A 21,125-nucleotide genomic window follows, 5' to 3' on the forward strand; every position below is an offset into this window, starting at 1 on the left:
AGCAAGGAAGTCTTTGATTGTTTAACGTGACCCAGAGTTTTAGAATTTTGACATTATGAAACATTATAAAGTAAAATCAACAAGAAATGTAAGATTCTGTTTTCAAGTCATTGATCAAATTTGTGGCATTGACCAAATACTGCAAATACAGTTTATTTGCAGTTCTGTTTTTATTAGCATATATATATACAGCCTTAAGAGCGTGCATATCATGAATGCTGGGTCTCATTTGTTTTCTGAGAATCTACTGAACCTACTGGTAACTTGTTTGCCACGTAGCAATAAAAAAATATACGAAAAACCTTGATTATTCTGGTTAGTCACATTGTACTGCTATTATTTTGAACAATACTGTATATATATATATATATATATATATATATATATATATATATATATATATATATATATATATATATATATATATATACTCTCAAAATGTCTTTAATTACCAAAGCTCTTAAGACTGTGGTGAAGTGCTGGTGTGTGATACACCATGGCCGCCCAGGTGGCGTTCACAGCCTGGTCCACTTTTGAACCTGCAGCAATCTCGTTCCTGATTGGTTGCTTCTTGCAGTTCAAAAAAAGGGCCCTCATGAGCTCTGTCCTGCCATCAGAAGAATCCTGCAAAGTATCCCAGCAAGCAAAGTCCTTAAGGAATTTCACAAATTCATCTCCCAAAGGATCTGGCTCTTCCTGCAGAACAAAAAAGATGCACAAACATGATTAGACCTTTTTTAGACTGAAACACCCACATAAAGTCATAATCCAAGTATTCTCACCTGGTTGGTGTCAGAGCTGTCCAACTTTTTTTCTCCAGGAAGTCCACTCAAACCATGTCTGAACATAGGCTTCCATAGAGGACAGGACAGGACATGGTTCATCAAGCCTGCAGGTAACTCTTTTACACCACGGATCTCTTCAAGGGGAAGGCAGACATAACAAAACGTAAATCAGTATGCTTCCACGCTTTTACAGCTATCTGCAATTTACATACATTTATGTGGAATAATTTTTGTTTAATTAGACACAAGGAATAAAGTTAGCCTTTTTAAAATAATTTAACAGAGAAATAAACAAAAATAATCAATTATCCCACCATAAGGTGATTTCAAAGCCATGGTGCGGGAGGCCAGACGGCCCATTAGCCTGGACACAAGGAGCTGCAGGTCTGAGGTCCAGGACACGCTGATGTCTGGCAGGCCATATGCTGTCACGGTGAACTTGTAACCCCATTCATTATTACTACTGTCTGAGTGGAACAGAAACTGCAGCTGGGGACCCGCTTTAAACGTCACTTTCTGAAAACAAAACAATTCATAATTTTTTTGACTAATGACTAAAAACTTTGTTTGTTCAGTTTGTTCTTCTTCAAAATCTCAGAGTAAATAAAAAATGGAATTACATTCAAGCAAGTGGTATAATTAATTGCATTCATTTTAACAAATTATTTTTTATTTAATTCATTACATAAACATAATAAAGCCGTTTTTGTACCTTTGGCCATTTCTCTGTGCCGACCTTCATATCATATCGCACTTTTCCTCCCCTAGCATCAGTGAATTCCAGATAGTCATACCTACAAAACAAAATCAAAAAACACTCAATTAGTGTAAATATAATGTGCACTTGAACTCAAGCCACAATGGTATCAGTAACAGGTAAAGTGTGAGTTTGATTCCGGTTTTCACCAGAAGGTGGCATAAGTCCTTCACACCTTTTCTCGGTTTCACAACGTTCATCAAACTCCACCTCAAAGGACGAGGCTCCAGGACAGACGAAGACGGTGGTCTCGTGTCTGCTGTTCTCATAGTTATGAGGCGACTCCATATGCCATGTCCTTAATACAACAGGCTGCTGAGTCTGCTGACAGCCCTCCATATCAACCTATAAACACACGCTGATAAATGCATTATTCACACCATGGTTAATTTTTAAGTTGCTTAGATAATTTAGAAGTTTCATCTGGTCTCGTTGAGATATATAGCTGAGCATCATCAGCATAACAGTGGAAGCTAATTCCGTATTTTCTAATAATATTACCAAGGGGCAACATGTATATTGAAAATAGAAGGGGACCTAGGACGGATCCTTGTGGCACCCCATATTGTACTGATGATAAATGAGATGACTCTCCATTTAAGTAAACAAAATGGTAGCGAACGGACAGGTAGGATCTAAACCATCTTAGAGCCTGCCCTTGAATACTTGTATAGTTTTGTAATCGATCTAGGAGTATGTCATGATCTATGGTGTCGAACGCAGACCTAGGATCAAGTAAAACTAGAAATGAGATGCAGCCTTGATCGATTTGTATTGTAAAAAGCGCTATACAAATAAACTTGAATTGCTTGGTTATCTTGCTTTTTAAATGACGATTGAACAACCCCAAGTGAAATATTCTTTTACATCAATTTTCAGTCATTTTTTCAAAATTTTGTTTATTTGAAATTGAATGTGTTAAGACACAGAGTGAACTGACCTTAGAGAAGATGTCCTCTGTGTCTCCAGACAGCTTCTTGAGGAGGTCTGCCAGGGGGTAGAATCTCTTGAGCAGCACACAGTGAGGAATATCCAGAGCGCACAGCTCCAGAAGGAAGATTGTCTACAACAGCACACAATCCACATTATATATATACTGTACAAACAGAAGCATGAATAAATGAACAAATAATAAACCAAGTTTAAATTAAAGATATAGTGGGATAAATCGTTCTGTTACCAGCTGTCTTGTTGCCATGGCGAGGATGGATCCACTGAGTTTCTCCATGATGTCAGCCCCAGAGAAGCGCTTGATAAGACGACTCAGAATGTCTCTGGTTCCTGACAGGAACTGTTCCACATCTAATTTCCAAGAGAAACAACATAGATGTATTCACACTGTGTCCGACTACTGCAAATAATCACTACCGTTCAAAAGTTTGGGTTTGTAATTTCTTTTTAAGGTAAGGCTGCATTTATTTGATAAACAGTAAAGGCAGTAACAGTCAAATATTACAAAATACATTTATTTTAATATATTTTTTAATGTAATTTACTCCTGATGGCAAAGCAGAATTTTCAGCCGTGATTTTCAATGTCCCATGATCCTTCCAAAATGGTTATAATATGCTGCTTTGGTGCTCATTTAACATTTCTGATCATTATTATTTTTGAAAATAGCTGTGCTGCTTAAGGACAGAGACCACTGAAAATCTAGAAATCCAAATGTAAACTTTACTCATCTATGACGCACTTTCAAATATTCTCATCATCAGATTTTACACAAACATGCCACTTGAGCACTGAATGTTAATTCTTCTATTCAGCTTTTGAACTGTTATGTTCATAATATAGTTTGCAATAAAAATGGTAAATAATTCATACATAAAATAATAGTAAATAAACTAAATAATCATGTGTGATATTATTATTAAAATAAAAGGCAGTCCTAGTATTAAATACATAAACTTAAAAATAAAAAGCTAATATTTAGTACCTTTCTTTGTTTGCCTCTTTAAGAAGAATCGCTTTATGTACAGTATTCCCCAATTTTAAGTTCCCCAATTTAAAAGCGTCTAAAAATAAATAAATAAAAGCATTTTCATCATCATATTCAAACTTAAAATCAGCAGGCTTTTATTTTGGCAGGTTGTCGGCAAGTAAGTATATGCGCTTCCTGATTTAGCGCTGCTGCTGATTAAAGAGCGTCAGTGGATTAAAGGCACAGTTTTGCATTGTGCTTTGAAAACAACATGGCTTAGCCTAGATTTATGCTTTCAGGTTGAAAATAAAACTTAAATAGTACAGTTTGTGATCTAAAATGTTAATTGTGTATTAACAGCTGTCAACCATGTCGGTACGCAAATGCGCTGTCAGAACATATTTATATAATGTGCACCCCTAACTATAAAAGCAAAAAAAAAAAAAAAAAAAAAAAAAAAATCACACTAACATTTAATGAGGATTTCCCTAGCCAGATCAGCAGAGGTGGAAGTTCCTCCTTTGAGCTGCAGGAAGCACCAGGACAGCAGGCTGCCCTGTAAAGCCCAGAACAGAGACAGCAGGACTCTCCAAATGGAACCCCCTTTGGAATCCAACATCAACACCTCACACTGAAGAAAGGGAGAGGGGAATGTTAAATGTATCACCATCACAGTGCTTTTTATAAAGCTAGAGATGGAAACTATTGGTGAAATGCATTACAATATGATGTTTCAGCTAACAAATGTTAATGCACTATGTAAACATCTAAAGAATGTGTCAGCTATTTGCAAGAGCTTATATATGTGTGCAGTGGTGACTAGATGAAGTCGGCGGCTGCCAGCACGGGGCAGACATACCTCTCTAGTGGCCACAATGAGCAGCGTGTCCATGACGGTCAGGACAGGTGACATGTCAAAGTCAGATGGGGCTCCTTTAGGAGGCAGCAAGAGGAGACCTTTCGGGTCTTGATCACTGCAAACAGAGATTATTAAGAGACTATGTGTGAGAGCAGAAAGTAGGCTGTATAGTTTTACAGGACATGACAGTGACAGAAAAGAGAACTAGTATAAATTTAGGAGTTTGATACCTGAAGTAACTGCAGAGAGACTCGAATGTCAGTTTCACAGATTCTGGCTGATTTTCCTCAGTTATGTTTTTCTGAGAAAAGCAGCAACAAAAACAAGTTCATAAAAAGCAACTCAATAATAATATTCAGAAAAGGCAAGTAGACCCTCACAGTCTTACCATCATGTAAAAGAGTTTGTCCCTCCGGCTCTGTTTGTCAGGGAAGAAAATAGCGGCTCCGTTGAGGATGGCTTTTACAGCTTCTTTTGTCAGAGCTTTCTCCACTGCAGTCTCTCCTTTAGGGCCATCCACCACTGGACAGAACAAAACTATGGGTTAGTCTCTCAACCACCATCAAAATACAATAGTATAATTACATGGCTATAAATTACTTAGTCACTTAATTCCCTTAATTAAACATTTTAAGTGAATGTTTTAAAGATGTCACAGAGTGTTCGGTTTCATTCCTCCTGACCAGAAGAGGCAGTGGTAAGCACTAGTAAGTAATGTTTATTTCTATAGCAACTTTCAAGAGCAAGTGTCACAAAGTGCTTTACATCAAAATTGTAAACAAAAATATTAAAAATAGACCAGATTAGACAAAAGCAATTTTGGACATATCAATTAAAAGAACAGATTAGACGAAAGCAAGTTTAAAGAAGTGCGTTTTCAGCTGCTTTTTAAAAATGTCCACAGATCTCAGTTTCAGAGGAAGAGCATTCCACAGCTTGGGAGCAACTACTTAAAAAGCACAGTCTCCTTTTGTCCTCAATCTAGAATGTGGAATCTGATTTGAGGATCTCCGATTCCTACTGTAGTCACAGGGTTGCAACATCTCTTTTATATACACAAGGGGGTTGGACCATGAGTACACATTGTTATATTTGATTGTTATGTCAGCAATACCCTGTGCTTTGACCGCAATTAGGTAAAACTCTTCGCTAACCTATTTATCATTGAGTTTTGACTTATTTACACTCATGCAGTCTGTCACATGCCCCACGGTTCTATCCAAAGGCATTTTTGATAATCCACGTGTGATTCTTCTTACTTTATAAATATTTAGGTTTTAACTGAAGATTTCATCAATTCCTAAAATGTTATCATCAGTTTTTTGCATTCCTACAGTGCTACCGAGGACATGTTGCATCTAATTCACATTTCCTTGATGAAGAGTTGGTGGAATGCAGCCTGGTCCCCCACAGGATGCTCTCTCCAGCCTGTCTGCTAGTGGTGGTTCAAGTGGTGGGTCTGTACATTCATCTAGTGTAGGCCAATCTTCTCCTGATGACTTTCTTTCAATTCTGCGGATGACAGTGGCTCATTTGGGTCTTGTTAAATCTGTTCAGCCTGTTAAGATTAATGTCTTCAGGCAAAATGCAGATAGTACATTTACCATGCCACCATTGCACAATTCAAGCTAGTGTCTAAGAGGAGGTTGAAGACAGCCCGCACTCTTGCCTCAATGGTTGAGGCTGAATCTATTAGGGTAGGTTGGGCAACTGAAATTGAACAGCTAGTAGCAGCATTGATGGTATCACCAGATGAAGCACTTAAGAGGCAATGTACGCTGCCCAAGTGTGCAATGTGGTCATACTGACACATTACTGAATAAAAGCATATGAGTCTGTAGCCTACATAACCCAAGCTTAAAATACTATTTGCCAGCTGCTGCTTGCCTGTAACACCACAATTAGAGTCCGCGAATGTTGACCCCTCTGTACCTCAGTTCTTACAGACTGCACTGTTGACTCTGGGTCATGTGACTAATGAACTTGGGACGCTTTTGGTGACCCTTCTAACAGCACGATGTCAGGTATGGCTTGCTCATAGAGCTGTAATCGGGCCTTAAAAGTTAGGCCCGACAGGACCCGAGCACGACAGGTGTCGGCCCGAGCCCGACAAGTACATTTTGATTGAAAGCTTTTTTAAAGCCCGAACCCGTTTACAGCCCGACATTATTCAAATGTGCGCACGCACACAACTCTTTTGCCTTTTGCCAACAATGAGTAATTTATTCATGTTTTAACATAATTTACTCATAACTAACGTAGACTAGACCACTTGAAAGTTGGAATAAAGAAATAAAATAAGTCCTCTGTGACATCGTAACATCTCAGCATTCTAGACATAGGCTCATTTAACCTATAAATAGACCAACGCACCAATAAAAACGAGTCATTTAAAAAAAATTAAATTAAGATACATTTTAAATTAAAATGGGTATTTGGCAATAACGAAATTAAGATAAAGGCTCCGCCGGATTTGCTTTATTTTATAAAAGAATAATGCCAACATTAGCGTAAATACTCTGTCAACATTATGCATTTAAGACTCAATGAATATTTAGTTATCATTTGAAAAACCTTTACTCACAGAGATTAGGCTAGGTCTACATGTTTTTGTGGAGGAAAATGATTTAATCCACTGTAGATGTCTTCAGCGCGTTCCTGCGCTCACTGATGGTGCGTCATTATTCACTCATTATTCTCATTATAGACATGGTCAAAACTTTTCCACACCTCGCTTAGAGTTTGCTTTAGTTGCTGGTGCAACCAAAACGTAATCACTAGAGTCAAGCCTCCATTACACCTGCTCAGCATTCATTTTCGCATCTTTCTCGCGCAAATCGAAACACATCACATGACCGCTCGTTTACCTCGCAAACCGGAGCGCAAGCCTGAGCCCGGCCCGAGCCCGCGTAAGATGATAGAAATTAAGCCCGAACCCGACCGAACCCGTCGGCTTCGGGCAAAGATCTTCAGCTCTACTTGCTCAGTCAAGTTTGCCTGAAGATTATGAGAAGACGAGAGGGAACTTCTTATTGTACCTGGACATCTTTTTGGCACGGCATTTCTGAACTGTTAGAAAAAATTTATAATTTATCAGAGGCCACACAACAGGATGGATGTCAAGCTCAGAACAGCAGTTGCATCACCACAGCAATCCTCAGCTCCAAACACCACAGCAACATAGGGTGGCCAAAGTGATAAAATCACACCACCTTTTCCCCGCCACCATTAAGAGGGGCTAAGTCAGCGCACACCCCACAGGTCCAAATTACCTGAAATGGCAGTCGGCCGTTTCACTGCACAATTACATTACTGTGAAAAATCGACATACGATCCCTTGTCCATTCTGAACAAGTGATATAACTTGCAGTTCCGACACCGGCTTCCTAAGTTTTCAGGAATTCTTTCAACAGTCATTAAAGATGAAACCAGTTGAATGGCCCAGAGGGATGGCTTTTACTCAACGTATTTTCCTCATTCCAAAAAAGGATGGTGGTTTTCGTCCAATTCTGGATCTGCAACGCCTCGATGCGTTAATAAAGTGGCTTTCCTTTCTGAGGTTGTTGCACACAGTTGACGTTCTTCGATCTGTGATGAAAGGAGACTGGTTTGTGAGTTTAGACTTGAGAGACAATTACATGCATGTTCCCACTGCTCACCACTACAGGAAGTTCCTAAGATTCTGTTTTCAGGGTCAGGTCTATAAGTTCAGAGTCCTGCCATTTGGGCTATCTCTGGCACCTTGTGTTTTTATGAAATGCATGGGTGCACCTGTCTCCTCTGTGGTGCAAGGGCATGAAGATTCTGCCCTATTTAGACGATTGGCTGCCCTGTGCTACAAAAAGATTGCATGCTCTACGTGACACCAACATTGTTCTGGAGCATATACAGAAGCTGGGCCTCACTGTGAATGACACAAAAAGTCACTTGGTTTCAGAGCAGACCATAACATTTATAGGAACACTGCTCACTACAACACTTCCTAACAAATCTGTCAGGCCACAATGTGCTTGTTCGGTCCAACCACACGTCGACAGTCTTCATTTGGATCACCAAGGCAGCACTAGGACTCTTGTGTCTTAATAACTTACTCAGAAGATCCTCAGATGGTCTCAGGGCTGACTGACTTCATTAAAGGCAGTTTATCTCACAGGATCTGACAATCAAGTGGTGGATGCTCTGTCCAGAGATCTACTGTTTCCAGGTGAATGGAGGGTGAAGCCTGAAGGCTTCCCTGTACCACCCAGGTGTGGTACAGCTGCTTTGGAAACGTTTCTGGAGGACAGAGGTCAATCTTTTTGCCTCAAAGTTACACATTGGCGTTGTTGTTTTGCGAGGACTGAGGCTTCCAGTCCGTTGGGACAGAATGCGTTAGTTCACGAGTGTCCAAACTGCCTATTGTACATGTTCTCTCCTTTTCCATTTCTATGGGAGACCCTACACTAAATATTCCTGTCCAAACACAGGGTGCTTTTAGTGGCACCTCGTTGGCCAATCAGGCCATGGTGTCCTCTTCTTCGGAGTCTGTTACAGGGCGAGCCGTGGCAGCTTCTCATCAGATGGGACTTTCTTTCTTAGCTGAACAATCATGTTTTAGCTGGCGCAGCGATTATCCACTAGTGCTTAGCACCGCCTCTGGCGGTCATCCTGAATTTACAGAACCAGTTACATACGTAACTAGCATTTTCAGCCATCAATTTTCACTGATATTTTCTGTAAACTAGAAAATACACTACTCTTCAGTTTGGAGTTTTTATTTAATTTTTTTTATTTAGAAAAGACATTAAATTGATCACGTGACAACAAGAAATGTATAATGTAACAAAACATTTATACTTATAAATATATAATAAATATATAACATAACTTTGTATTCAATGAGTTCTGAAAAGAAAAAATCTAAATTTCATCAAAAATATTCAATAATCTCCATCACCTGCGCACTAAGACATGGTACAGCATTAACTACACAGAGCCATTGTTCACTGTCAAGCTGCGCAAAACATGCAAAAATATGATCATGATGGAGATTTACTGCTGATTACAGAACCGGCTTTATTATTGCATATCGCATGCGATTTATCTTGCAGCCCTATTCTCAGCACAGTCATACAAAGCAGCATGTGACCCTTACCTTGACACAAGTGACTGTAGAGCTCTCCGACAGTTTCTGTAGGGTCCACGTCTGTGCTGGCTGAGGGTGATGCTGAGGCTGATGCTGAGGCTGAAGCTGAGGCTGTGATGTCTGATGACTGGGACTCTGTCAGGCTGGGTAGCATTGAGAAGCAGTTCTGGAACAGCTGAAGCAGGAGAACTCTTGTCTTTACGGCCTCCTCTCCCTCACTGAAAGAGTATGTGCACATACACACAAACAATGCAGACATTAGAAAAATAATTTTTAAACACTTTTTGCCATCATTAATGCAGTAGTTAGTGTACTGCACTAGTGCATTAATGTAAAATTAATATTGGAACTGAAACTGATACTGAATATTGAAACAGATTTTAAAACATATACTCTTTGTAACCCCACTGTATGAGAATTAAAAATTACATCCCATTTGTAAACCATTTAAACTACAATCCGTGCACATATAAACATCAATTCACATTACAGATTTACTCACATAGATCTGAGTTTGCGGTAGAAGTCCCAGAACAGCTGCAGGCTGAGGTCACTGAAGTCCAGCAGAGACTTCTGCTTGGACAGAGACACATCCTGTAACATAGGCTCTCTTTAGAGATGCATTGTAAAAATGCATTATGAATTTCAGAGTTGTGTTAAAAATAGTGGTGGGCATGGATACATTTTTTTAATCTAGATGAATCTTACTGTAATTTTGGAATTAATCTAGATTAATCTATATTAAAATGGCTCATTTGAATTCTGCCGAAGGCATTCCGAATATGTGTGCTACCCAAATAAAATAATGACTAAAGGTAACGTTAAGTCTTTGAGAACGGGTTTCTCAAGACAGGTGGTGCATTAGACCAGGGGCTCATCTCCTGTTTCCAAAATGCATCACAAACTGCTTGAGAAAGCTGTAAACTAATTCCACATTGCACAAGGTGCAAACAACCTTACGCCCGTTTCACACATAATCCGTCTGCAGTGCGTATGCGTTGCGTTTTTTTTTTACGCACCCATGTTAACGGATTCCCGCGTTCACGAGGTTGCGGCCCGTCAGTGCATTCCAGGTGCGGTGCATCTGCAGCAGTGCAGTTATCGTTTACAAACCGAGTAGCAGACTGCAAATGCGTCCTGTGTGAAAGCACAATGATTATGAGTCCGTGCTGCTTCTACACAACATATGTAACGCACACGGACTGCATATGCACTGCAGACAGATTATGTGTGAAACAGGCGTGAGTCTTGTCGAGGTTTCCATTGGGAAGCTTCTTTTAAAAATAAAAAAAAATTCCATGAAGCAAACCCGGCGGCTTCAACTGCATCCATGTTAGCACGTCACGTTTAATGTGGTAATTTCACAGTAAGCATACACACAGGTTTAAAGACTTGTTCTCGCCCCCTAAAGATTCGGCTAGGTATACATCCGCGCCAGAATATCAAGGTGAAAGTCATCATAGCTCTTGTAGTATAGACCCAGCTTCCAACCTTGAGAATAGATTAACGGTGATATTTTTTATATCGCCCGATAAGAGTCTCACGTTAACGCCGGTCACGGCTCACCACTAGTTAAAAATATATTTGATCACCGGAAAGAGGACATTTTGTGGGTGTACCATTTCTCTTGTGAGCTGCTGGATGAAATAAAGGGTTTTCTTCACGAGTGTGAGACCCGTAACCAGGCCTGAAATGCTCCCCTCGGTCTGAACACTCAGATCCTCCACATCTTCCATCCGCTCTGAGTCTGGACATAAATAACCACTGAAACTCATCTGCTGAACCCCCAACCGCTCTGCTGTGTCTTGCCTTGCACACAGGAACTTCACCATCAAAAACTACACACAGAAAGACAGAAAGAGTGGATGTTAATTAAGTGTTACTACCCCCCCCCCCATACTGTTAATTGCTGTCCGTTTAGGTTTATTCGCACATTTACATCACTTGCCAACAGTCTTCATTTCATTGCTTACTGTACAATGTGTTACCATAACCTAAATTTTTGCATAAAAAAAAAAAAAAGTGGCAGTGTCAAGAGCAAACTATCAAAGAAAGTAAGAAAGAAAGAAACCATACTTTTGACACTCTGCATTGTTGCAGCTTGATGTCCACATCGTTCCAGTCCTCTTCCACATCAAACCAGCCAATGGGCTCATCCTCACTGGTCTCTGGCATCCTTGTGCTGGAGTGGGTGTTTGTGTGTGAGTGTGATACACGTGTGTGGGGTATAGAGGCAGATAACAGATCAGATAAGAGGTCAACTACAGTTTACAGCCACCTAGGCCTTGTGTATGTGTGTAAAGACCAAAAAACACTCTCACAGGCAAAAGGCAAGAGAATGAATTCTCACGCTATACTTCACACTAACACAGCCTGCACTCTCTCATACATTCCTAAACAAGCACCATTTAAAGTTCATGTGATCAATATGTTCAATTAAATCCAGATAAATAAATCAACAACTAATCATGTTACAGAATAAGAATGTGACATACCTGTCTTGGACAAATTCTTTATAGTCTTTGTAATCCCAGCTGTCGTACTTCTTGAATCTTTTGAAGTGTTTATCTGCATCAAATGCCTCGCTGTCATTGTAGGCAAACATCAAGCCACATTTAGCACCAATAGCTCCTTTGCGCACCTGAAGTGTAGGAACACAGCAGTGCTTTAAAACTAGGATGTGTAGATCAAATCAATTTTTTTATTTGACTACCATATTGACAGAACATACTCTAATTTCATATTTAATTAGTATGAAGCACAAATGCTCAAGTGTGTACTAAAGCTTCTCTCACTTTTATCTTGATCTGTGTGACCTGGAAGCAGCCCTGGTTTTCAGTGGACAGAATCACACTGGCTTTCCTCTTTCCATTCTCTGTCAGAAAACCTGCAGGTACAAATGAAGCATCTCTTTGAGAGTGCCAACTTTGCATGAGCACAAAGCGGTTTTAAAAGGCATTCCTATTCACCCCAGCACCTCTGTGATTTATCTGTGAAGATAAAGATGGAGTACCCATCTCTACTCCAAATAAAACCAGGACTGGGTGGAATGTTATGCATGATTTGCGTACCATCTCCAGTATTTGGCTCCGTCAGCATGTTTTCTGGACCAGACTTCTCCTCTTTACTCTTCACATCACATGCCTGCAGATGGAGCTGGATGGGTTTACCTACACACACACACACACACACACACACACACACACACACACAGAGACATTTCCCATCAGCACGGCAGTAATGACTTTCTGAACTACTTTACTTCCAAGATCGATGATATTAGAGATAAAACTGTAACCATGCAGCCGTCAGCTACAGTATCGCATCAGACAGTGCACTATAGACCCCCTGAGAAACAGTGCCACTCATGCTCTACTTTAGGACAGGAAGAATTGTATAAACTTGTTAAATCATCTAAACCAACAACATGTATGTTAGACCCTTTTCCATCTAAGCTCCTAAAAGAGGTGCTTCTGGAATTCATAGATCCTCTTCTGATTATAATTAATTCCCCATTGTCATTAGGATATGTCCCCAAAACCTTCAAACTGTCAGTTATTACAGCCTCTCATCAAAAAAAAAACACAACTAGGACCCAAAAAACTGGTTAATTACAGACCGATCTCAAATCTCCCTTTTCTGTCCAAGATATAGAAAAGGTAGTATCCTCACAATTATATTCCTTCGTAGAGAAAAATGGTATCTGTGAGGATTTTCAGTCAGGATTTAGACCACTGATAGCACTGAGAGTGCTCTCCTTAGAGTTACAAATTATTTGCTTTTATCATCTGATCATGGCTGTATCTCCCTATTAGTGCTATTGGATCTTAATGCTGCATTCGACACTATTGACCACAACATTCTCTTAAGTAGACTAGAAAACTTTGCAGGCGTTAATGGAAGTGCATTAGCATTGTTCAAATCGTACCACCATCACTTTGTTGCAGTGAATGAAGAGGTATCATATTGATCAGTATGGAGTGCCTCAAGGCTCAGTGCTAGAGGCGTTACTTTTCAAGCTTTACATGTTACCCTTAAGAGATATCATCAGGAAGCACAGTGTTAGCTTTTACTGTTATGCTGATGACACCCAGCTCTATATTTCTTTGCGGCCCGGAAAAACAAACCAATTAGAAAAATGTATGGAATTCATAGTCAATATAAAAACCTGTATGAGGAGATATTTCTAACTGCTAAATTCTGAAAAAACAGAGGTGTTAATTATAGGACCTAAAAACTCTGCACGTAAAAACCTAGAACATTTTCTAAGCCTTGATGGCTACTCTGTCAATTCTTCGTCATCAGTTAGGAACCTAGGTGTGCTATTTGATAGCAATCTTTCCTTAGAAAGCCACATTTCTAGCATTTGTAAAACTGCATTTTTCAATCTCAAAAATATATCTAAATTATGACCTATGCTCTCAATGTCAAATTCAGAAACATTAATTAATGCGTTCATGACCTCAAGGCTAGATTATTGTAATGCTTTATTGGGTGGTTACTCTGCATGCTTAATAAACAAACTCTAGATGGTCCAAAACTCAGCAGCTAGAGCTCTTACTAAAACCAGGAAGTATGACTATATTAGCACTGGGTCCTTATCAAACATCGTATAGATTTTAATATCTTGCTTATTACTTATAAAGCCTTGAATGGTTAAGCACCTCAGTATTTGAACGAGCTCTTACTGCACTATAGTCCTCCACATCCACTGCGCTCTCAATACACTGGCTATTTGATAATACCTAGAATATCAAAATCAACTGTGGGCAGCAGATCCTTTTCCCATTTAGCGCCCAAACTTTGGAATAATCTACCTAACATTTTTCGGGAGGCAGACACACTCTGTCAGTACAAAAAAATTAAATAAAACTTATCTTAATACAGTGCATTTTTTTCCTGCAGTTCACTTTCATAAACAGTCATTAGGATCATCATGTGGGGGTTGATTCCATCAAAAATACTGAAAATCGAATGTGCATTACCGTTACGGTAGAGTAGTCTTAACCGGACCGTCGCCATTGAGGCCAGCAGTGAGGAAGCTCTGTACTCTGAATCCAGATGCTCACAGATACCAGACAGAGAGATGAGGACTTTAGCCATGCTGCCTCGAGCCAGAGCAAATGCTAACAGAGTCAGCTCAGCCTCAGGGGACACACAGCAGCTAGAGAGAGACAGGATGTTTAAAAGCAAAGCACTTCTGATGAGCTTTCTCAGCAGAGAAGAGCAGAGTGACCAATTACGATCAGATGAAACAGCTGTAATTATTCACTGACAGAAAACAATTTTCCATTATTATCAGGCTGACATGTATTGTAATATTAAAACCATAAGGGGTTGGCCACTTCTGCCCTCAGTGTCAGAATTGTTTTGACCTATTAATAACAGAATTATACATGCTGAACTGAGCTTGTGCTAGTAGAGCTTGATTCTTACCCTGCTATGCGCAGTAAAAAGCCATCTACCTCTTCCAGAATGTTTGGAGAGAGGAATTTGGGAAACTCCATTGAACATGCTGTTAAGGACAAGGGTGGCATGTGCTGTAAGGCTTTCCTAGAAAAAAAAAAGCATAAAAATAAACTGTTCGATATTTTTTTTTTCTTAAGCAGCCATTACTTCAGTGTTTAGCGTGACATGACCCTTTAGAAACCATTCTATAATATGTTGAAAACACTTGTACAGCTTATTTTTGTGGAAACCATGATCACGTTTTTCAGGTTCCTTAGATCAGCTGAAAGTTTTTGGTACATTATAAAAGTATTTACTGTCACTTTTGATCAATTGAATGCATCACTGATTAACAAAAGCATTTTTTCTATCTTACTGACGGCAAACATTTGCATGGCAGTGTACATGTCTCAACAAATGCAAATCAGATTTTTAAATCAAAATGCACTAGGCACCATAGAGAAATCAAAATAAAGCTACCATCCAGGACACTATACAATCACAATATCAGTGTGCAGCACATGAACTATAAAACAACAAATTTAGTGCTATTACTACCATGCTTTTGTGAGAAGCAATATGCATTAGTGATTTCTCCTGACTTACTGTGTGCTCTGTAGGACGGTCTGCGCTAGCACAGGATTGGTTTCCATGGAAGCGGTGACGAGAGATGTGAGGAGAGACAGATACCATATAGCCGAGGCATCAGATACCGAAACCTCTTTACTCTTGGTGATCTGGTAGCCCATCGTCTTCAGACCATGAATACGTGTGTCACAGCCATCACTGAGGCAGCGCTTAATGTTTATCTGAATGTCTGAGAGACGAAAGCAAAGTTTACAAGAGCTTTCTGACTAGTATACTAGAAATAAACAGAAAATACAGTCACTCTTTACATACCACTCAGAGTATGCACATACATCTATCGTTCAAAGGCTTGGGGAATTGTAAAATTTTTGTCAATACTTGTATTCAGTAAGAATGCACCAACGTTCCCCACCCCTGCATTAAATTGATCAAAAGTGTCAAAAGATTTCTATTTCAAATAAACGTGGTTCTTTTTAATCTGCTTTTCATAAAGGATGTTGAAAGATATGTAATACAGCTTCCACAAAAATATTAAGCAGAACAACATTTCAACGTTGATAATAATAAATGTTTGTTGAGCAACAAATCAGCATATTAGAATGATTTCTGAAGGAGCATGTGACACGACTGTAGAGTGATGGCTGCTGAAAATCAACTTTCCCATCACATAATATTTTACAACATTACAAACATTTTAATGTTTGTTTTTTTAATCAAATAAATGCCGCCTTGGTGAAAATAAAAGGCTTCTTTCAAAATCCCCAAACTTTTGAAAAGTAGTGTACAAATTAAAGCTTCAAACAGAAGATTCTGCTGTACAAGCGTGTACTCACAAGGATGGCTGATGTTGGCGTTATCCAGTAGCGGTACGTAACCCGTGACGTTACTGGGGATCCTCACATCTCTGATCTCCTGCAGGGAGCGCCGGCTCTTTCCTACAGCTATAGACACCAGCTGTGGCATGTAGCTGTGGTCATTAGATGCTACCGCAATGGCCAGCCGTCTCAAAACTATGTCTGGCTTCAGTTTTAACCTGTGAAAGTGGTGGGTCAGAGGAAGTGGTAATATTCAATGAATTACTTAGTGAAGGTAATGGAATGTGTTGCATCATCAACTACAATTTAATTCCATGTAGATGCACCAATGAAATGGACCACTTGCCTTATCCAGTGTGAGCGAGCACTACCGTCCGACTGCCAGAAAGACACGGTCTCACCATTGGTCATCTTGTTGATATCTGCACTATTGGATGAAGCCTCGATGAAGCTGTAGCACTGGGTGACCACCTTAACTTTATCCACATCTGGGTCATGATTGAGCTCCACTCTGTACTGGATGTCTAGATCTGAGAGGACAGTCAGCAGAATATGAATATGAAGAACAAAGGAGATGGGGGACATTGTCTCACATATTATCCACAGTAAACTGCACCTCTTGCATGAAACAAAATGGAAACTGATTTTTATTTAATTATCCTTTCCAATTGAGTGCTGCAGGAATATGGGCCCAATATTTAGCAAAAAACATATTGGTTCTATTGTCCGAAAGTGAGTGTTTTGAATGGGATATTGATTAATGTTGGAAATAAAGTCTGTGATTAACACAACCATAATATATTTTCAAGTTTTACTGTACGAATTAACATCAGTATGCCTGATTTTGAGTTGCTAATAAGTGGCTAGATGGGATAACAGAGGTCAATGAGGACATTAACTGGGATAAATGCATAGCACAAATTTCTGAGTATGGGACACCATCACGTTAAGAAATGACAAGACTGTCACTTTAAAAAATAATGAAAGCTGTGTTCATTTGTGAAGATTATCTTAATGAACAAAACATGTAGGAATCTTAAACTTTCGTTGCTCACAGAGCTAATTTTCTGCAATAATCCAAAAGTCAATGACAATCCCTATTGGGTGGAACCAGGGTGATGCTCACTTCTGAGTTGGCCTACAAAAAATGTCCCTGCAGCCCTATACAATAATTGTTGTTACCACTCCACCCTTCATCTGCCGTTTACCTTTCTCCTTCTGTAACAGGTAATCCAGGAAATCCTGCACTACAGAAGACCTCATGGTGCAGATGCTGTTGTAGCCTTCCAGCACAGGGAATGGGATGGAGCTGCTGGGGATGCGATTCCGGTGCAAGAATTTCAAGATTTTGGAGGCATGTGCTTTGAGACGGTCCTTGGACTTGGAGAAGATATCCACAAATCCTGGATGAGCATGAAGGGTAAAAGAGGCCAACAACTGAGTCAAACATTGAGAATCATTTGCATAGCCACCTGGCATGGTCAACTTTGGATATTTGAGCACCTGTCGCCACTGCATTCAAATACATAAGCATGTTCATTCACGACTGCCGCCCCACCTGGTGTCAAAGAGCATGCCTGAAGCTGCCTGATCACATGACTGAGTTCTCCCTGCAGGTTGGCTCCATTTGAGTTTTTCAGTGCCGTGAGCATGTTCTCCACATCAACAACCCCATCACCCTCAGCATCAAACTGACCAAAGGCCTAAAGAGCACAAATGGAAGAGATCATTTGAAATTTCTTTTTTTTTTTTTTTGTCTGTACATACTGTGACCAAAAAATTAGGTTGAGGTATCACACAAAGAAGAAGACAAACAGAAGACAACAATAACTAGTCTCTCTAGCTCTCTCGAATCAGTTGTTCATTTCACCTACTGTACATAATAAATGCACTCGAGCCAGCATGGGAGTCATTTGTAAAGCAAATGAAAGTGACTCATGTTTAAATCAGTCAAGCCATTTCCAGAAAGCTCTAACAAAATGTACCATAGTACAGAAACATTTCTGAATACGTCTAAAATTCAACATAAATAACACAGTTCATGAATAAAGAAATTATTCAGCACCAAGATATATATCAAAGCACCACACTATTAACACTTTAAACAGACTGAACTATACATTTAGATTCTGAAGGTGTGTGTGATGAGCCAATCCCAGAATAACACATTTATCCAGTATCATTTGCTCCGGATATAGACTTTAAATTTAATCAGGGTTGGGGAAGGGGAGGGGCATTAACCCAGGTCATGTGATTATGGATGCCCACTAAAAATCTCTATGGTTTATATACTGTATATTTGGCAATCACAAATCTAACTTTTAAAATAGATTTCTACAGCCGAGTTCCTGACTCTTTACTGCCAATTTGGATATGTAAACTAAATAGAAAAAACATTTAGTTTACATATACAAATTTGTAATCAGTAGTCAGAATGTCAACTGTAGAAATCTGTCAACAGATAGATTTTTTTATTGGCAAATTTTATTTTCTAAAGCATTTCTTATAATCTTTTTTATTGACAAGTAGTACAACACAGCAAAACCTATTCTATACTTGCACTAAATGAGTCTGACTCAGCAGACGATATAGCATTACATAATCAAACCCTGTAGCTACCAATCAAGAAGACAACGCAGATCTAATAAGACAGCCCTATGAGGAGCTGTAATGCTGTCAAGATTGGATGTGAACTAGGTGGGGACAGCCAAATAACAGCCTTTATCAAATCTGTGAGTGATTGCACAATATAACAACTCAGAGTAGAGAGCAATCTATGTGGTTAATTCCACAACTTTGAGCTGCTTGCCACAGCTAAATAACACTTATTTACGAATTAATAATGTAGGTGACGGGAGTTTCGATTAAATGCACTATATCTATCATCACCCTTCTTTGGTCTTGAACCTACAAACTCTCAGTGACCAGCCGTGACTTGGCGTGAACCCCTACAGTAGGTCATTGTTTATCTGAGGGACATTTTCACCTCCTCGCACTCATCTCTGGGCGCGTCTCTGCTCTCCAGCGTCTCACAGAACTGCTCCAGTGTGACGGACTCTTCTCCGCGGCTCTGACGCTCCTCCAGCCAGCGCACCAGAGCGCTCTCGTTGCGCGCCAGTACCGACTCCGAAATGGCGACCCATGAGTCGCTCATACGGGCCGCTGCCTCTCGCAACTTCACCTGCTCCAGCAGAGCTGCAGGAGTGGGGAGTCCATAGCTCGGGGCCGGCGGGTTCGCCGAGCTTCTTCCGTTTCTCCCGGGACCGGAGCCTGCCTCTGCTCCTCCACCTCCGGCGGCGGCGGCGGCGGCCCTGTTGCCTGTGGCCGCAGAGGCCGGGCTGCCCTCAGCGAACACGGGACTCTCCGTTTCTACGTCCTCCTCGTCGCCGCTCCCAGTGCCACAGCCTCCCTCCGCGTTTCCCATGGTATTCTGCGGCTTCGGGCTATCTTCCGATTGCCTTCAACCCAGGTTTCAAGCTAAGTTTTAATGTCAGGGTTGATTAGTCCTGGGTGCTTTTCCAGTCAGCGCGTTCCTCCGCTGTCACTACCGCATTGACTGCTCCCCCAGCTGACGTCATGTTTGTCAGCAAATCTTTGGTCCTTCCGTGCAAGTTCAGTGACGTCCGCTGCGCTGTAAACACTCCCCCCTAGCGTCCACCTCCAGTACTCGCGGATCATGGTTTCAGATTATAAAATTTTGTAACATAATGTATTTAAAAAAAATGTTGGACAGGAAATAAATAAATAAATATGTGTTCGTATTTGAAGTTGATGTACAGTCATGATATCAATTTGTAGGTCATCTGGAAAGCTAATTCTTAAAGGGTTAGTTCACCCAATAATCAAAATTATGTCATTAATAACATACCCTCGTGTTATTCCAAACCTGTGAGAAATCCATTTATCTTCGAAACAGAGTTTAGGATATTTTAGTCCGAGAGCTCTCAGTCCCTCCATTGAAACTGTGTGAACGGTATACTGTCCACGTCCAGAAAGGTAAGAAAAACATCATCAAAGTAGTCCATGTGACATCAGAGGGTCAGTTAGAATTTTTTGAAGCATCGAAAATACATGTTGGTCCCAAAATAGCAAAAACTATGACTTTATTCAGCATTGTCTTCTGTCCCGGGTCTGTTGTGAGCAAGTTCAAAACTCTGCAGTATAGTATATATATATATATATATATATATATATCAGTGGGCACAACACCGGTTCGCATGCTGACCGAAGATGAGCTTTCTTCATACAACGGAGGAGAGAACAGTAAAGGATTGTACCTGGCTATCTTAAGACAGGTGTTTGACATCAAAGGGGGTCTTACGGCGGTTATAATTTCTTTACAGGTTAGTACAATATGTAATTTACAGGCCATATTTGAAGTGAGGCTAGTGCATAGAGATTGCTTGAAATCTGTGTGACGTTTATGCAGGGAAAGACGCATCAAGGGCGTTTGTTCCAGGTGATTTCACGGAGGCTGTCTTAACTAGTGATGTCTCAGATTTCTCTGACTCGCATATTGTGGCTCTCTGGAAGCCATTTCATCAGAGGGACTACACTCCAGTGGGTGGGTACCAGATGACGCTCGGTGACCATTTTCATACTGAGCTTTTAACTAGTTCTTGCATAATTCTGCATTCATAAACAGACTTGAGAGAAAATCTATTTTATTTTCTGATTTATAATTGAGTTAAAGTACTTAAAATGCTTGTAAGACTGACTCTACTATGGTGTAATAATTGTAATGAACTTCAGTTCATTCATTAATTTCTTGATGCTTTTAAGTCCTATTATTAAAAAATCCATAAAATTGACAATATTTTACCCATA

General features: G+C 40.0%; 1 protein-coding gene across 2 annotated transcripts in view; it reads right to left on the bottom strand.

Annotated features, from left to right (window-relative positions):
• Positions 1-19,880, bottom strand: part of LOC128007810 (zinc finger ZZ-type and EF-hand domain-containing protein 1) — a 44,485-nt gene extending 24,605 nt beyond the window's left edge. Inside the window, exons 1-26 of one of the 2 annotated variants that reach the window (XM_052592835.1) lie at positions 19,285-19,880; positions 17,857-18,001; positions 17,507-17,701; positions 16,645-16,828; positions 16,317-16,516; positions 15,502-15,712; positions 14,884-15,000; positions 14,433-14,611; positions 12,519-12,617; positions 12,243-12,334; positions 11,943-12,088; positions 11,524-11,629; positions 11,067-11,285; positions 9,950-10,020; positions 9,457-9,665; positions 4,711-4,844; positions 4,553-4,623; positions 4,323-4,437; positions 3,935-4,094; positions 2,723-2,844; positions 2,483-2,605; positions 1,718-1,887; positions 1,498-1,579; positions 1,100-1,301; positions 783-919; positions 453-696 (exon numbers count right to left, since the gene is read on the bottom strand). In XM_052592835.1, the coding sequence (XP_052448795.1) occupies positions 453-696; positions 783-919; positions 1,100-1,301; positions 1,498-1,579; positions 1,718-1,887; positions 2,483-2,605; positions 2,723-2,844; positions 3,935-4,094; positions 4,323-4,437; positions 4,553-4,623; positions 4,711-4,844; positions 9,457-9,665; positions 9,950-10,020; positions 11,067-11,285; positions 11,524-11,629; positions 11,943-12,088; positions 12,243-12,334; positions 12,519-12,617; positions 14,433-14,611; positions 14,884-15,000; positions 15,502-15,712; positions 16,317-16,516; positions 16,645-16,828; positions 17,507-17,701; positions 17,857-18,001; positions 19,285-19,722 (4,171 nt within the window). In that variant the 5' untranslated portion in view covers positions 19,723-19,880. Of the gene's footprint in view, positions 1-452; positions 697-782; positions 920-1,099; positions 1,302-1,497; positions 1,580-1,717; positions 1,888-2,482; positions 2,606-2,722; positions 2,845-3,934; positions 4,095-4,322; positions 4,438-4,552; positions 4,624-4,710; positions 4,845-9,456; positions 9,666-9,949; positions 10,042-11,066; positions 11,286-11,523; positions 11,630-11,942; positions 12,089-12,242; positions 12,335-12,518; positions 12,618-14,432; positions 14,612-14,883; positions 15,001-15,501; positions 15,713-16,316; positions 16,517-16,644; positions 16,829-17,506; positions 17,702-17,856; positions 18,002-19,284 lie in introns of both variants that reach the window. The other variant, XM_052592834.1, reaches the window with a different exon arrangement.
• Between the last annotated feature and the right edge of the window lie 1,245 nt (positions 19,881-21,125).

This window comes from Carassius gibelio, chromosome A5 (assembly GCF_023724105.1).
Source record: "Carassius gibelio isolate Cgi1373 ecotype wild population from Czech Republic chromosome A5, carGib1.2-hapl.c, whole genome shotgun sequence".
Classification (NCBI taxonomy): Eukaryota; Metazoa; Chordata; class Actinopteri; order Cypriniformes; family Cyprinidae; genus Carassius; species Carassius gibelio.